Here is an 18,631-nt window from a genome sequence, read left to right as displayed (position 1 = left end):
GGGGGGGGGGGGGGGGGGAGGGAGGAGAAGATTCGTATCGGTACACACGGAGAACTTGGTCGCAATACTATCGTCTGATCGTAGCACGGTACGATTGAGCTACTACTTGATGGACGATCGAGAATGGCAAGCGGCCTCTCCGTGATTGATTCGCTCGCGGTTCTCGGAGCGGGCTACTAAAAAAGAGATCGCATTGCTTCATTCGCAGTTGCGAAAATCGGCTCGAGATGGATGATATCTTTTGATTACTTCGTTATTACACACTCAGAAAAAAGACACGAATTTTATGGTGAAAATTACTGTAGGATTTTGTAATCGAGGAATAAATGGATATTTTGCAGCAGTTCGTTATCCTTTTGCTTTATTTGTGCTTTTTATATTTTAGGAATTTTAAGAACTGGAATGTGCTATTAAAACACTCGCTATGTATTTCTAGTACTGTTGTTTACAACTAAGGTCGAGTAATCAGTTTCTTTTGCTTCGCTGTTCGATAGAAATGTATCGGGTTACTGTTCCTTCAACTTTGTACGAAACCTTTCAGCGGTTATTTTTCAGGGAAAAAATACTCGGAGTCTCCACGCTGGAAAAAACCACTTTGAGATTTCAGGTCAAACGTTCATTGTCGATAGAGATGGATCCTGTTTTGTAATCCAAGGTCGATCGACATTTCCATTACTTCTTCGTGAAAGTTTAATGTTTCCACCTGACAACTTCACCGTTAACAGTAATGAGCATTTTTCCGCATTAACGAACAATTGGCGCGCCCTCCCTCGATTTTAAGAACCGCCCGCGGGGATTGCGCGCAATTATATAAGAAAGAGAAAGAAAATTTAAGAGAACGTTGTGTAACTTTTACTTCCTCATAAATATCTGCAATTAGCCTGGAAACTTGAACGAGTGCATTTATCAAGTTATAATAATTATATAAGAATTTAATGTAATTGCTGAGGAAATTATATTAACACAAGAAAACAAGTTATAATGAGATTTATTATTAGCAAAATATTAAATATTTATTATTAATTATCGTGTTGATGATAACAATGACTAGTATTATTATTACAATTAATAATTAATAATTAATAATTGATTAATTATTAATAATTGATTATTATACAACAAGTGTTATTATTTGGCTCAATCTCCCACGTATACGTAAAGGAAACAAAAGGTGGATTATTTTTTCCGATATAAACTCGATGTGTTGTCCGATGCCGGCCCATCGTCGAGATAGGAAAAGAGAAATTAAGTTAGGCACACTTTGAAAGACTGCGTTCCAAGTAACCAATCGATAACGTGCATCAATCTGAGCTCTGTAGCGCGATGTCGTAGGCGTCAATCTGCAGAATAGAAATGCGATAAGGCGATGTCGTTTGTTCGAATAGCCCCGAACTTGCTGGAGGAGGGTCAGCGCGTGGTCTCCATCGCTAACAACGACAAGTCGCTGGTGAAATCGATCGATTGAACGCAAAGTTACCCCGTGGGACAGAATTCCGGCGAAAAAGTTCGCACGAAGCTTATTCGCGGAGGAGGCGCTTCTCGCGGTGATTTCCCCTTCAGGCTCGGGAAAAAGGACAATTTGCTCAGAAGAAACGAGAGGAATGCACAATATGGTAGGTTTGGATTTCGCCCTTGTTCACGTGACCAAAAGAAAGAAATAAACGACAAAGTAATGAAAGTCAAAGAAACCTCGCAATATGCTTGAGGCAAGGCATAAAAATGTATACTGAATATAATTTCTTGACTGTGCTTAAATAGTTTCCTAGTATAATGCTCTTTTTCTATACGATACACACTTTCATCTCTCTTTTTCTCATTACAGCTGTCGGATATGATTCTCAGAACTCTCTCTATGTCGAAGTATTAATGGATAATTATTCTATGAGATCCCTCGTTATTACATGAAGATGAACGGAAGTCGTTATAGACGCAGGAGCTTTTAATTACAATTCGCATAAAGCGATTGCTATTGTGTCTTCTCTTATAAAGTACTTTTATATCTCGTATCTCCTCATCAACCCGTCTCAGCAGCTTTAGGAAACGAAGGGTCCTTAATAAGAACGTGAACAAAGGAACGCTAGGAAGACAAATAATTCAAAGGCCTTTCGATCGGAGTTTCAAATAGCATGACAAACACTCGAAACGCGCCGCTTTCCACTGTAGTACGTTGATTTCGGCAAATAGATCGGATGTCGATTGATTACTCCGAAATTCTGCCGAATATCCGCGGTCGTTAGGTAATATACACGTCGAATTTATGTAGAGAAAGACAGTAATAATAATATGCAGATTGCATATTAATTAAAAAAAAAAGTTCACTTACAGACTTGCTGGATAAGTTATAAATCAAATTTCAACTTTAGGAAAACTTATTTAGTACTAACTTAAAAGCGTTGCCTGAGTTATCACAAAGTCAATAAGATGAAATTAAGAGAGGGTGGAGTGTGCACGTATATTCGTGATAGTTCATATCTTCCGCAGGAAAATTATGGAGAGTAACGATAAAATCTGGTCAATCAAACGGTTTAGGAGTTTATAGGGTTTATAGTTAAAATAGATTTATATTATTTAATATATTTTCGACAAATTCTAATTGCAATAAGTACGTTCGGAAAGATTAGTTTTTTTTTTCAATATTACCACGAATATTATATCCAAATTATTTCATATTGTTTTGGTTAAAAAATATCTTAAAAAATATCTCATATAAGCGCAAATATATAAAAACATAAACTGAATGCCGAGGTACCTTAATATACAGTATGATTAGCATAAAAAGATATGAAATCGATCTCGTTTAAGAACAGGTAAAGTAAGTAATTAATATTTTACAAAGTGGTTCGATGATGTAATTTTCTACTATCTCTCAGTCTCTTTCTCTTTTCCTTCTCTCTTCTCTCAAGGGAGGTAATTCGGTGCGTGGGAGATATTGACGTTGATCGAAGTAAATGCGATCAAATAACGGGGATGTCACGAACGGTAAATTGACTATAGATTAATTACTCAGGAATCTTGATCGTTATGTGTTCCGTCATGCGAGTCGCACACACAGAGAAGTGTATATGACGTAAATGCGATCGGGATTTATAGCGCGAAATTTCATTACGTTCGCTTGGCGCAATCCAGAAGCAGTGTAGGTTCAAAAGAAACACACAACAGATTGATTTATGGAAATTCGACTGTGTACACAACTGTGTTACACAACTGTTACACAACTGTGTAATGAAATTTTGATCGCACACATGTCGATAGATTTTGCGCTTAAATGACGAATATCCATCCTGCTGAATTCACCGTCATTCTCGCCCATGTTCCATCTAATCTCTGCATCCTCATTAACAATTACCGTATCATAAACAAAATCATACGCCAACGGGAACGCGCGTTCGACGCAGATACAAACCACTTTCGCGGTGGGTAGGAACGCGACTTGCGAAAGATGCATAAATCAGCGTGCCAGTAGTTGCTGGCGTAACAATAGAGCCGAGAGCGTGCGAGCGATGAAGCGAGAGAGAGAGAAAGAGAGAGAAAGAGAGAGAGAGAGGGCGGGAAAGAGAAGAAGAGAGAAAGGATCGAAGAAACGAAGAGGAATATTCCGCGGGAGGAAATTATCCGATGATTATAGCGGCTCATACTTTTCACGGGTCTCTGGAATTCCGGCTCGCAAACTTCTCAGATGCATCTTGATTTTCTATTTTTGGTCGAGCGGCCGATAGACACCTCGACGCAAAGTTTTGTACCCCCCGTGCGCGACTGTGTCGAATAGTTTGGATGTTTTCCTCGATTTTCTTCACGATCTATTTACACCTGAAACATCGGCGCCCGTTAGAAATAGCTACGTGCTCTGGCACGAAAATACGAATAGTTTAACTCCTCGTTCTCCTAAGGAGATTGAGAGAACGAGAGGAGAAGAGAGAGAGAGAGAGAGAGAGAGGGAGGAAGTGAGGGGAAGGAGAATCGTGCTGCTCTGGTCGTAATTAATGCTTCGGTGCAAATTCCCGCGAGTAATTATCGCGTGTGTTATAGCTGCTAATCCGATAACAAGCGATCCTCATAATTTGAGTATTATACAAAATTGTATTATTTCTCGACTGGAGGAAGCGCATTGAAAAAATTATTTTTGTGTTTGAGATTAAAATATTTTCGGCGCATACGATTTAGTTGGCACTACCATGTTTTCTGCTCGTCAAGTAGAATGCATTAATGAGAAAGCAAAACACACGCAGGCGGTGATTAAACGTCGCAATTATTAAACATTGGTTGCATTATGCGACCTATTTAAAGCATTTTGCGACTAACGGGACATATATGTTTTCTCTTTCTATTAATAATAATCTTATTCAATTGACTAAACAGTTTTTTTAACATTCAAAAAACATTAAAAAAAAAGCATCAGCTATCATTCTACTTTTTGTCTCGCTGGGGTAAATATGCCCTTCTAAAAATTCCAGTGGGAAATTCCAGTATCTCCGTCCTATCCTTTTAGCGCCGAACATGAAACTTAATTTTTTCTGCTAAAACTACATTAATTTTCTGCTAAACTACATTATATTAATGTACTTAATGAAGTAAAAGCAAAAAAGACTGTACCTTTAAAAAACAAAATTAACAGCGAAAGGGTTAACTAATTTTTATTTAGAAAAATTTGAGTACGGTGTACCAAATCTTCGTTTCAACAACAAAATCCTTTCTCCAGTGCACTTCGTGGATCTGTTTTTCTTTTCTTTTTCTGGTGAGATTTATAGAGCAGCGCAATACTAAATTCGCACAGTCGTAGAGTCTAAAGCGATAGACATCACTAATCTCTCGATCGCGGATTGCTCGCGCAAAGAACTTGTCTCTTCTTTAGTATCGTCTCAGTTTCACTGGAGAGAGATATATTCTGTGTAAATTTCGAGATGATAAAATATATATATATATATATATATATATATATATATATATATATACAACGAATTAAGCGAAGTGGCTACGTGTTTTTATTTAATATTTAAGGACCCCGTTGTTGGCACTCGCCGTGGGAACGGGAGACACCGACTGCGGTTTATAAAATTAAAATTTATGGCAAATCTCAACAGAGTTGATATATATTGAACGGTTCTCACGCAACTTTTTTTCGCAGCGCGACATTTATTTTACATGGAGATCTTGAGCGTAGATTAGATGGATCGGCAAATGGAAAACGGAAATCGAATATGCATCTATATCGCTCGCATTTCAGATCTTCTCTCATTCCCGGATTAATTGAACCGGATTAATTGGTTCGATGTAACATCACCGCATAGTCGAGCATCAGATGTAGCCTGAAATTAGGAGGATTCAAATTCGAGTCGGTCCGAATCAGAAAGCTAAATCACGCAAGAGCATTCGAAATTTATTCTCAATCTCGACTATATTTTCTTAACCGCGTTTTCTCACTTCAAAAAAAAGGAGATATTCAGTTTGTCTTATATGAATGTCCCTTTGTCTCATAGCTCGAGAACTATTACAGATATCAAGATAAAATTTCATGTGCACTGAAAAAAAGATTAGAAACTAGAATATGATTAAAGTGGGATCAACCAAATGTTTGGTAATTATAATAAAAAAATTTAACTGCTATTTTGCCTTACTTTCTCAGTAATATACTTCAGTATTACTTCACTAAGCAAAGTAATCTGGGGGCAATTAAATTTTTTGATTATAATTTGAAAACTAACTAACTTTTAGTAAATAATTAAAAAGTGTGGAATGAGAAATGTTTTTAACAAGAGAAACTGCTTCAAAAGTCTTAAAAGCTCTGAAAGCTATGAAATAAGCTATGGAATATTAATTTAATATTCCTATGTAAAAAAGATTTCATATTTTTTAAAGTTTGTGAAATTTTCTAAAGCAGTTTATTTTTGTTCAAAAAGCTTCATCTTGCTTTAGTATAAAAATAAATTTGTATTTTTTGAGCACGAGCACAACGACGCGGCTTAATGGAGTTATAGGTTTTGGCTTGAATAGGCAAAAATAGCAAAAATTGAATAGGCAAGAGATACGTACGAATTGTTTTTAAAGAAGTAAGTAAATATACCAATTCAGTATTCAGTATTCAGATAAGCGTTTAGTACAAACAAATCTGGACAGGTTTTAGTCTTTTTTTAAATAAAAAACTAATTTTTTATGCTTAAAACAATAATAAATATGCTCAAGACCCAATACTGATATCTTCTACTGATTTTTTTCGAGAAGGATTCATAAGAACTTTCTATTTTTTTGAGTATCTAGAGGAGAACTTCCTCTTAAGTAGTAAACTCTATGCGTGAGCACACTTCACCACCCTCCCCGGCAAACTTCGTAAGCTTTTAAGCGCGAGCGCAAAACTACTCGATAAAGTTAAACACACATACGGCTCCGAGTGTTTTCTCTAAACATATTTTCCGAACTGACTCGTTCAAGAGGATCCCACTCGACTCGTGTTCGCGTCAATTATCCAGGACAAGCGACGTGAAAATATCTGCGTGATGGCACCGCGGTAACATTCGTACAGCGATGTATTCTCGGAGGATATTGAAAATTCCGCGTTTATTAAAACGCTGAGGAGACTCGAACGCAATGTTAATCAATTTGTTTGTACCGACGCGCGGCGAAGTTTGCGAGGGGGAGCGCGCGCAGGCTGCTTCGGGGACGCGACCATGAGAGAGAAATTGCGCGCGCGACTCTAAAATTTACGTACCTGTAAAAACGTTCCGACATTTTTCGCCAGATGGCGGTAGTCTGCAAGCTCCGCGAAAGCTCGCGCGCTTACCCTACCTCTGCGCCGTCGTTCTGGAGTCGCGCAGGGGCGATTAACGAGATTCGATATAATCGACGAGTCCCGGCAACTCGATCAGACGCGTTACCGGAGCGTTATCGAGACGTCATCGACAAAATTGAGCGGACCACTCGGCCTGATGAGGAACAGAGCGCTCTCTTAAGGCACGACGCGACCTCCTTTAGTGACTCCGGCCTGGGAATTACCGATGGATTTTCCGCGGTACAGCGCTGCCAGCACGAACCTAGCTTTATAACCGTCGATATGTGCGCGTGAGTAATCCAAAAACTGCATCAACGATCGAACCGAGTCCGCTCTGAACGTTTTCTCATCATTGGCGTACGCGGCGGCGTGTTTCTGAATTTTCCGCTGTAAATTTCCTGGACTGCACTAACGTCCAAGGAAAAGTTCCAAAGTCACGCGCTCCGACGAAGCTTCATTTACCCGCTTATCTTCGTCTTTAATCTTGCGATGATATAATCCTGCGCTACTCACGCACAATCGGTTATCAAAATGTCGTCATCATTACTCAGTGTTGTCAACAAGACTTTTGTTCCAGCCATTTTACTATCCTTGCGTTTTAGCAACTAATCAATAATTTGCTTATCTTTATAGAAGCTTTTCCTGTATATTTCTCACATTCTCGCGTTGAAACTTTTTCTCTTTTCTAATCAAGATATTAATATGTATGCATAAATAATATTTATGCATATCTATATGCATAAATAATAATGTTATCTACGTATTATTTGTATACCAAAGAATAATTCCATTTTGACGCGTCTGTGTTAAGAATTTTCTTGGATCGCTAGTACTAATTACGTGTCACTTTATTGAAACTTTTAGTCGTTTCTCCACCATTTACGTACAATCGTATTATTAACGGTGTTGTGTCGCGCGGATTAATCGTTAATTAAACAAAATATTAGTACCCGCAACAAATGATTTGTTACTTTCAATTCGCTTCTGTCAGCAATACTTCTGTAATGGAGCCATGATTAGCTTAATCTAAACAGGAAAGAATAGAACAAATGCGAATTTGTATTTCAACGTATGTTTGCTAAAGCGATAAATGACGAGAAAGTATTTGCAACAGCAACTGTCCGATCTATTTCCTTAACCATCATCAAATAGCAAACGTTTATATTCCGCGGCATTTTTTGTAGTGCGGATATACATTGTTTCTATTTTCAAACATGTAACTGAATCGCGCCGCAAAAAAGGCTATTCTGATAATTGGTCCGGTGATATCGGAAGCAACAATATCGATCGTATCTCCCGGTCTGGGATTTACTCTGCACATGTCAGCCGTCGTGGCGTATGTGTTTAACCGCGATGTTCAATTTGCCATGCGGTCAGCCCGCTTCCGGTTTTCGCCAAGTCATTCTCTCAACGGAACTTTTTTTTTCAAGGAATGACTCGCACGTCAACTCATAGGTCTCCGATCTCACCAATTAAAATATTCTAGATGCACTGAGAGAAAAAAGTATCTAATAAATATTCACATTCGGCGGGTACAAATAGTATATTTACTTAATCTCAAATTCTATCGTTTAGATAGAATAAACAATTGCTCTCATGGCAGACGAAGGTTTCAAAAAAATGTGTTTTTTTATTTGAAAACAAATATTTTCTCAATATCAAAATATAGACTGCCCAGATTCTCCTTTGCAACTTTTATGAAAACGTAGAACGGATTGAAGTAAATATAAAAATCTTATACCGTATTCGTAATAATACTCGAGATATTAATTAAAGAAGATTGGTGAGTGATTACGCACACGATATCACGCACTACATTATCGATCAAACACTCACATACGCCGCACAAATAAGAAAATTGCGGAACGTTTGAATAGATGCTTTATGAGGTGACATCGCTTACATATTTTTCACTTTGTCAAATAGACAACAGGGAAACATATGTAAAGATAATTTTACACGCATACTTTCCTACAGCTTTTCTTAGACCTTCAATTGATTCTTACAGTATCGATTTTGTTTCGTTTTGTCGCGCATTGGTAGAGAGCTCTTTGTGGAAATGACAGTTTGCAAAAATTTTACGAAATATTTTCTGCATAACTGCGATTCTGTTATCACGATTACGCCAAAGTACCCACTAAAACTGTCAGGAATCAGAATTTAAGCTATTCGAAAGCCATCGAACCACTATTGGGAAATATTTCAATATTGCGCTCTCATACGTATACACATGTAATCCCTAATAAATGTAACAAGTGTCATAACGAGTTGCATAACAAGATACGCTTTATATTTTCCCTCGAGAAACCTGTTTATGAATGAAACAGTTTCTTCGGCGGGTTATTCGGCGAAACTGAACGAGCAACAGTGTGCTTCATACACGTTCGCAGAATTATCGCGGCCACTTCGCAATCACCGCATCGCCGGCCTGTGTTAATTTCACTCCGCACCGCCGTGTGCAATTGTCATAAAATGCGAGAATTTAATGTATCTGCGAACGACGCAGCTGCGTCACCGAGAGATCGTTCGTTTGAAACAATAAAAATAGGCTCCAAAATTATAAAAATCAACAGAAATATTGAGAGCCGTGCGTTCGGTCTTATGACAAGTAGAAATACATGTATTGATGTTTCAGCAGAATTTATGTTTGCTCTAAGCGATTGATTTCTGTAACAAACACGTTGCTGTGATGAGTTATCAGTTGATTTAATGATCGTGATTTGGTCAACGCAATTTATTGTTGCAATAACGCTGCTAATTTGCTCAACAGAAACAATATTTTTTTGGAAGCAGATGATCATCGATTTTATCGATCCAACTGCTCTTTTTTCTCAGTACACGGATAACTTAAAATATGAATTAAAACAGTTTTCCTCATATTTAATTGTAACTGTCAATTTCTTACAGCTTAAGGTTTAAAGCTTGTCTTATAGCTTAAATTCTGATTGTAGACATCGCTTTATAAGCCCTTGTTCGCTTAATCTTTTCGCCATCAACGAGACATATATGTTCCGGGACATGTGTTTTTGTCATCATTAATAATAACTTTATTGAATTCAAACAGCTTTTTTGGCATTTAGAACACATCCAGCTATCACTCTACCTATTACCGCTGGGGCAAATATGTCTTTCCAAAAACCCCAGTGGGACATCAATGTCCCTGCCCTGTCATTTTGGCGCCCAGCATAAAACTTTTAATTTTCTTGCTAAACGTACATTATATGTTAATGTAAAATGAAGTAAGAGCATAAATTTAACATAAATTTAATGAAGTAAAAGTATAGATAAAAGTTGTGCCTTTAAAAAACACAATTGGTAGGGAAAGCATCAAGACGATTATTTCCGACTATTTCCGGATTCCAGCGGCGCGGCCGTTTCCATCAGGAGGACGATGATGTCTGCGCGGCGCCTGGCTGTCGTCCAGTTCTCCAACGTGATTTACATGGCGAAGCTGCGCCCGACGTCTCTTTCTTCCAACCGGGCGCGGCATGAAAACATCCGATTCCCATCCGATCCCGATTTTCCATCAATTCCCGATGAGCGCGGCGAAAGTTTTCGCGCGGCGTCGATAGCAGATTCACGAATGACCGATCATTGTGACACGCTCGACTGTCATTTACCGCGCGACTATGAACCCACTGAACATTCGAGGTCGGTCAGGAATGCCGGGACACGATGGCACTTTCGAGCACACTCGTTGTCTTACGGCACTGAATTTCACGCGCGTACATTGTTAGTTATTGGAGGGTCAAATTTAAACCAATTTCTTGAATTAAATAATATTTAGTTATTTTTAACTATCATATGTGTCAAAATTTACTATTTTTACACAAAACATGTGTTTAAAAAAACAACCACATCTAATCAATCCATTTAAAACAATATTAAGTCATTTTTTACTAAAACAAAGGTTACATTAACATATGCACAATAAAAAAAAAACTAAATTTTAGTCAAATTTAATACATTTCTTAAGTTAAATTATTTAACTCCATTACATTAGTTAAATTAACGACATATTTAGTAGGAGCAGTGACGACTTATAGGAATGGTTAAAAATAACTCAAATTGAGTATAATTTGACACTACGGATTTAACAGTGTAGCTTCACGAAGAAACGGCGCTTGAAATTTCATGAATCTAGTCGAACGTGTGCGTACCGCGCGCGCAGAAATATAAAAATATACTGTTAATATATAGCAGGTACGAAAAGTTTCGAAATTACTGCAGAAACGACGGGAACTTTCAAGCGTACGCGAACGAATCAATAGCCGGATAACCCGGAACGCTTCTCTCGATTTCTGAATTTTCCCGACCCAGTATCCGGTCATGATTATTAAATGAAGCTGTTTATCATATATTTCGCGACACAGCGACTCTGCGGAGCAATAATTATAGTAATTTACTTATAAACTTATATTGATAGGAAAAATAAATATATATTTGATAAGATATAAACTTAATAAACTTATATTTGATAGGAAAAATAAATTAAAAGTTTTATATAAACGTTAATTTTATTAGTAATTTCATTAATTATTTATCAATAAAAATGTCAAACTAACTGTGCTTCCTTATTAGCTCAGTTATTGGAACATTTACCTTATGTGCAATGTAATCAAATATAAAAATGATTTTTTAATATAATATCCTTTCAATTGAAAATGAATTCTGTTTTGTGAATTTCACAGGTGACACACTCTGTCTCGTCACTTTGGCTCCTGTCATAACCGATTACTGCACGCGTACATATGGTACGTTGGCAGTGGCTTTAAATTTTGACAACTTGAAACATTGCAACTTCATCCGATAAAAAGTGCGTAAACCGTTTAGAAATTGAGTATACAAACTCGGTTTTACGACGAATTATAAACTTTAGATTCTGACGGATGAAATGTATTCTACGGCGTGCGCGCCGTTAATTTGCGCGCCACGACTTTATATTCAATTATTTTCGAGTAGAATAGAAACGTTACCTATATGTGCGTCGGCGCGGATATCGATTAAAGCGCGAGAAGTTTGATATAAATAAACAACGCGGAAGCCAATCGGGCTTGAACGTGAATGGTGAGACCGCGCCATCGAGGATATAAATCAACGGGAGAGATTGACACGCGAAACTGAAACTTTCCAATTACTTTTATCCCAATCACTTAGGTCTCAAATGCGAAAATAACGTTCGCGTCTAACGACTCTGAGGAAACCTTAAACTCTCTTATTCAAATCCGTCGAAATTTAAATCCATCGCAGAGGGAGAGATAAATAACGCAGAGGAAAAGTGAATAAACACGAGAGCTGATACAAATGACCGAGTTTAAAGAGTTAAGATTATACGGATAGAAAGTAGAAGCGTTTGAGATTAATAATCCTAAGTTTCTCACGTCTGGCAATCGCGATACTTTCATCTTGCATCTTCCTTCGCGACGGGTTTGGATTTCGACGGATTTTATTTGGATAAGCGAGTTTGATGTTCTCTCAGAGTCGTTAGATGCGGATGTTATTTTCGCTTTGGAGTTGCAAATGATCTTGATAAAAGTAATTGGGAAGTTCCGGTTTCGCGTGTCAAACCCCTCTGTTGATTTATATCCTCGATGGCGTTGTCCCACGATTCACATTTAGCCCGATTGGCTTCCACCGCGTTGTTTATTTATACCAGGCTTTTCGCTTTAATCCGAGCCCACGTAACGCCTCTATTCTATTTGGAAATAATTGAATACAAAGCCGTAGAGCACGCGCGCCGTAGAATACATGCATTTTATTCACCTGTACATTCGCCAGAGTCTGAAGTTTATAATTCGTTATAATTCGTAGAATCTAAAATGAATGAAATAACTTGTATCTCGCTTCTCTCCATGCATTCCCTCTCTTTTCTCTCTCTCTCTCTCTCTCTCTCTCTCTCTCTCTCTCTCTCTCTCTCTTCCTCTGCATTGAAATCGATGCAAAGTTTTTGACGATAAAATATTCAATCTGGATGCCAGTGTTTCAAATTCCCAACGAAAAGACAGAGACCACGACGCATTATGAGCCAGTGGATCGTGATTTTGCGGAATTCGCATGCTCTCGTGTCAAAAAAAAAGGAAGAAAGAAGATTGTATCTTCATAAAACACGAAATAATATTTTTTCCAATTTTAGCGTCGGAACGGCATGCCGGAGGATAATTCTCGCGCTTTGTGCGGGGTGGATTAAATGACGGAATGATAGAATGAGGAACGACGAAATAAAGGACAACGGAATGGAGAACTATTGCTTGTGACGCCGCGTCGAAATCGATACGAGTTATGCGCACACATTTGTTCTGCCGAACTTTCAGTCGAGATCGAGGCGGCAGCAACAGTTAGGTTTCGCGGGAGAAAACGGGAATCGCACGTGCGAAATGCAGCCCGCCAGTTTATTCGTCAATTAGTTGTATATCCTACACATAACTCTGACCAGGTGCTATTATCTGTGCACCGGGATTCCAATAATCCCCAGTACCAGCGCGTCTGCGCGTGCTTCCTTTGCGTGCCTGGCTCCCTGTACTAATTAATTAACCCGCACCGTCCGGAATTCTCCGTCCGATTACACAAGTGTTGTGGCGCGCGACGGGGGAGTAATACCATCTGACATTCGAGCTATTCTTTTGTCTCGTCGGAGCTAACGAGGGACTCGTTAAACAGTTCCGACGATATCGCCCAGGGAGGATTTCAGCCGGCGAAACCTCGGGGAAACATTCGCGTTTTAAGCTGGGACGTGTATGTGTGCGAGGAAACACGTGAGTATCCGCCTGATTTCGATGCTCATTAAAATATTCCTACAGGAGCAAAATAATATACTAGGAATTTCTTATGAAAAATTATACAAGCTTCGCGTCGTTTTGAAACCTCGTGTAAAAGCGAAATCGTGTCGGATGAGAGACGAGATCGGAAATTATTTAAGTTATTCCAGCCCGATAAGCGGAAAAGTCCAGGTTCAATTTCTGACTAAGGCAGTATTCTTCGCAAATACTTAAATTAATATTAACGTGTCGTAAGAGAATTAGAAATCAAGTGCGCAATTGAAGTAGTTTATTGGGAATGAATTATTAAGAGAAGAAGGGATTAATTAAATATTTAAACAATTTTTGGAATGAAAGGGTCGGCCTGACGCGAGAAGTTTATTGTAACCATTTGTCTCTTGCAAGTTCGAATATTCAGCGCAAGCGTTGACATTATTGTCCTCTCATGAAAATTTAAATATTCACGCCAACAAGCGCCGTTTGAGATTCGACGTTTTCTGTCATTCGGAAATTAAAATTCGGTAATCTGCATGTTGCCGCTTTGCATTCGATTGATAGCGAGCGGTCCTTTCATTGCGCGATTGAAGGGCTAATTTGTGCTCTAAGAACGGAAAGAACACTACCGGCGAAGAGAGTGTGTAATCCGACGTTGAGACTTTTCTTGCGTGATAAAGGGGTCCTGGTCTGTCCCCATAAAAGCCTTTCGCGAAATGGGTTCCGCGAAATGGGTTCGAGCAGATCTATGAGATCTCCTGTCCCCTCTTTTAACCTCGCATTCGCGCAATTCCGAAAAATCCGGGCGGGATTTACAGTCTCGCGCGTGACTTCTCCAATAAAAGGGTGATAAAAAGTCATCTTAGAGCGGGGCGATACCTCTCACTGACAACGTCCGAATCTGTCCTAATCTCTCTATGAATCTTTTCTGCGAATTAAGGTAAAAGTTGTTTCACGGAAGATACGTAGATCTGAATTCAGAGTTGGATTTGAGTTTTCCATTTGAAACACATCCTATTGACATTTGCAATCGTGATTCCACTGAAAAGCTCACGTTTAACTCTAAATTGAAATATAAGTCACTTGAGGCAGTTTCGAGCAACTACGGGCTTCAGTCTCGATAAAGTTGAGCACTGCACGTTAGTTGCAAAACGGGTTAGACACAATGAAATTGGGGTCTCCCTAGTCAAAGTTAACACTACCGACTAAGTTAGTCACTAACGACGGGCTTGCGCAGTAAGTATATATGTAGTATTATTAATTATTATTTTTTATTTTTATTAATTCATTCATTTTCATTCGCACTAAACGAATACGAGCGAATCAGCGAGTATGCAAAATATTGTACTAACTTTAGAAAACCTAAGAAGTAAGTTCGCAGACGAAAATAACTGACCTCAAACGAGAAGTTAAAATAATATCGCTGTATAAAACACCCTTAACTTTTTAGTCTTCTTCTGGCCAGCCGCATAACGTAAAATAATTGCCTTAATGAAGGGAATTAGACAACTGTAAGCTAAGATTGAAATCCAAAGCGCTGATATAGTAGCGAAATAATGAATTCCAATTAATTCATGACACAAAGTGTAATTATTAATTATTGAAGAGAATCTAAAGTGAGACTTGAATTTTCACTAATTAATTGGAGTTTACAATTACACCAGCCATTACCAATTTCGTTATTACACCAGCGCTCTGGTCCGTACTCGTCTTTCAATTTTTTAGCTTCCTTGATTGCAACTTCAAAAGCCTAATATTCTAATCTTCAATTAACAGAATTTTAATTTGTAATTTTCTTAACCTAACATCAAAGAAACATCAAAGAGCAACAGGACGTTTTAGAATTACAGACGAAAACTTTATTAACCTTTAGACTCATCAGAGAATTACGTAAACTCTAAACATGGATAAATCTCACCCAGCGCATTTCACGCATTTTCATTTGAGCACAGCTTCCGGAAAAATGACGAAAAATTCAATCTCTCTTCTTTTAATCAGTGTAGAAAACGATGTAGAGGGATATGAATGTACTATGTTCCAATGAAGTTAAAAAAAATTAGGATGAAGAAACGAAATACGTGTTTTTAAGAATGGTAACATTTGCAAAGTTGGTCTGGGTAAATTTTATCCACGTGCAGGACTCCAGGATTAACCGAGACACTGTCACAAGGACAAACGAAAAACACGCCGGCGATGAAAGAGCAACACTAACGCGCGGAATCGTGCGCGCTACGAAAATTGCTTTTCGTTCCGCGTCTCTGCGTTAATTCATTCGCGAGTTACGGCCCTTTAAAGTTTCGGCGCGCTCGCTATTAACGGACGCTGCAAGCTCACCGCTCAGCGGCCACGTGGTCGAGTGGCCAGCTGACATAACGGGATTGGGAAGAGAGGGCGAGAGGAGGGAGGGGGGAGAGAGAGACAAGACCGCGTTTCAGCCGCGTTGCGTAACTCGGCATATGCCACTCCATTTCGGCAGGGCCGAAGCGACAGAGGACGTGGATCGACATAATCGTCGATATTCCCACGGTGACTTGAAACAAATTCCGCTGGAAGGCAACGTCTTCTGACAGACGTGGACTCGCTTCTCGAAATAAAGATTGACTGGTGAAATTGGATTATCGCGACGGGAAATATCGATCGTCTGCAGGCGCAGGTATAAATCGGTCGGCGATGGCAAGTGAGAGAGCCCGACTTGCATCGGTAATATCGTATCGTTAGTTTCTCCTGTTTTATATGGATACACAAGACGCAATTCAAGTGGAAAGAAATTATAATAAGCTTTTTCCTTATTCCGCGATGTTTCAATGAACATTAACTTCTCGCGGAATTTGCAAAGAGACGACAGTATTAAAAAGTCGCAGATGTAGATATCAAAATATCTCGAGAATTATTAGTTTACGGACTTAATATAAGACTTTTATTCATTTTACTTTTTTTCATTTCTTTAACTTTTTACGTTTGTTGCCGTCAAGAAACGAACAAAATTTCTTCACTTGGCTCCTAATCGATGAAAATTTTCCGTGACCGAAATAATCGACAAATCAATAATCAAAATAGATCAATATGTAACCAGGAATAAATTAATCGACTGACGAAATCAATTATTAACCTGTACATGGCTTGACCTTGGTTATCGACTTGTCGATGATTCTAGTCAACTAACTTAGTCGATTAATGCCCAGGATGGTTTCCGCGAGTACTAATCGGGAGGGGAGGGGGAATTCATCTTCACATATTATTCCAAAATAAGGCAAATAATCGAGCAACATCATTGATCGAGGAACACTCACCGGTAGGACTGGGCGTGAGCTCCTTCATCGCTATCTTCACGTGCAGATCGTAGCGCTGGAAGAATCCCAGCCGCGGGCCTCTGCTCCTCCGGAGCGCGTTGATAGCGGTGATGACCGCCCTGGTGTACTCTCTCACGCCGAAGGACTTGTACGGCACCATCATGCCCACCTGTTGACATGGCAAAGATGAAATTTCGCTAAGGTGCGTGTTGCACTTTCTCTCTCGCGCGCGCCTGCAGACATGCGTCGCATTCCACGTCCGTTCCTGACCGGCGGCGAACGAGAAAGCATTCGCCGTCGCGGCTGGTGATAAATCGCTCTCCCTTCTGTCAAAAACGGCGAAGCGAGGTCGTCAACAGGTTGCACAAGACGATAGCTCGCGGAGTTTCAGCCGAGAGTTGACGTCCACCGTTTACAAATGGTTCGAGTTCAGAAGCGAACGTCGTAAGCATAAGCGTCCGCTTGCGCTGACGCTCGCGATTGTCCGTCGAAAAAGGCGCACATTCGTTACACGTCATATTATTTTATCATTGCCGTCAATGAGACGATCGTTCGCGCTGAATCGCGTTGCGAACTGTAAGGGAGACTGGGGCTAGATGTTCTATATTTTAGAATTTCGAAGTTACAACTTCTCAGACAACTAATTATTGTTACTGACTCATAAACATACACAAAGAGAACGATTTGTTGGATCAAATAAACGTTTCTTTGAAATAGTCCAAATAAATTGTTTGATTAACACAACAAAAATATTTCCTTGGAACTAAGCCGCAAATAAATATTTTTGTTGCGTCAAATAAAATTTTGTTCGATCAGTAAAAAAATTCGTTTGTACTATTTCAAAGAAGTATTTATTTGGTTCAACCAAATCGTTCTCTCTGTGTAGGGGCAACTTTCTTCTATGAATTAATGTTCGCCACGACCCTATTATAGTATATTTTGTTTTGTAATGACCAAAATACGAACGTGCAGCGACACAACCATCTTGCCCTGGTACACGCAAAAAAATGATTTAGTATCAGCTAAACCGCGGTAGCTGATTTAAACTTAGTCAAAAGGCTAAGGGGCGCCGCACACGAATCGACATAACAGTAACGTAAGACGTACCGTAAAAATTGACCAATCACTTTGAGTATCGTCGAACCGTAAGGTCGCCATTTTTGTGAATACTCGATTGTAATTGGTCCATTTTTACGGTACGTCTTACGTTACTGTTATGTCAATTCGTGTGCGGCGTCCCTAATCGTTTAGCTGTTACTGTTAAGAATTGGCTATGACAGCTAAGATGTATTCGCTATGAAATACAAATATTTTAGGTGACATTAAAAATACATATTATTTCAAGTAGCTAAGAAAATGGTAGTTATTCCTAAATTTCTTATCGTATGCATATATTAAAGAAGTTTGCCGTACAGCTACAATCATTTGTCACAGTAATTTATTTCTAGCAGCTAATATTTCTCGCTGTAGCGCCTAAGTTTAACAGCGAATAAATTTAGCTTCGGTAGTATCGACATTAGCTGTCCCTATTTCAGTGACACATCTTATCTGCCACAGCTATTTTTTAACTCTGGAAGCTAGTTCTTTTTTTGCGTGTACCAGAATTAGTTGCCCAGTAGCGCAGGATAAAGAAGGTATATATATAAAATACATATCCTGATTAGTAATTCCAGTCTCCGCGAGAGGTCTCCACAGCCCTCCTGCCTGCCCTTAATTATGGGCCAACTTTATCTCGTTCGCCCATACACTTTATTTCAATCATTTTATGAATGCAAACTGCACTTATTATCAAAAACAGTGTATCGTACAGTGTATCTTGTAAGAAATTTCAT

General features: G+C 38.9%; 2 protein-coding genes across 8 annotated transcripts in view; one reads left to right on the top strand and one right to left on the bottom strand.

The window, feature by feature from the left end:
• LOC116841706 overlaps positions 1–3,125 on the top strand; it is an 88,054-nt gene extending 84,929 nt beyond the window's left edge. For both annotated transcript variants that reach the window (XR_004377587.1, XM_032809996.1), the window contains exon 4: positions 1,386–3,125. The gene's annotated coding sequence lies outside the window, so the exon portion shown is untranslated. The remainder of the gene's footprint in view (positions 1–1,385) is intronic.
• The window catches only part of LOC116841705 (glutamate receptor ionotropic, NMDA 2B), a 279,833-nt gene that overhangs the window by 130,021 nt on the left and 131,181 nt on the right, over positions 1–18,631 (bottom strand). For all 6 annotated transcript variants that reach the window (XM_032809990.1, XM_032809995.1, XM_032809989.1 and 3 more), the window contains exon 3: positions 16,800–16,968. In XM_032809990.1, coding sequence (XP_032665881.1) covers positions 16,800–16,968 — 169 coding nt within the window. The remainder of the gene's footprint in view (positions 1–16,799; positions 16,969–18,631) is intronic.

This window comes from Odontomachus brunneus, unplaced genomic scaffold (assembly GCF_010583005.1).
Source record: "Odontomachus brunneus isolate Ranch 3 - 2012 unplaced genomic scaffold, Obru_v1 Obru_scaffold_017, whole genome shotgun sequence".
Taxonomy (NCBI): domain Eukaryota; kingdom Metazoa; phylum Arthropoda; class Insecta; order Hymenoptera; family Formicidae; genus Odontomachus; species Odontomachus brunneus.
Note: the sequence above shows the minus strand (reverse complement) of the source record. Positions and strands in the feature narration are given on the sequence as shown.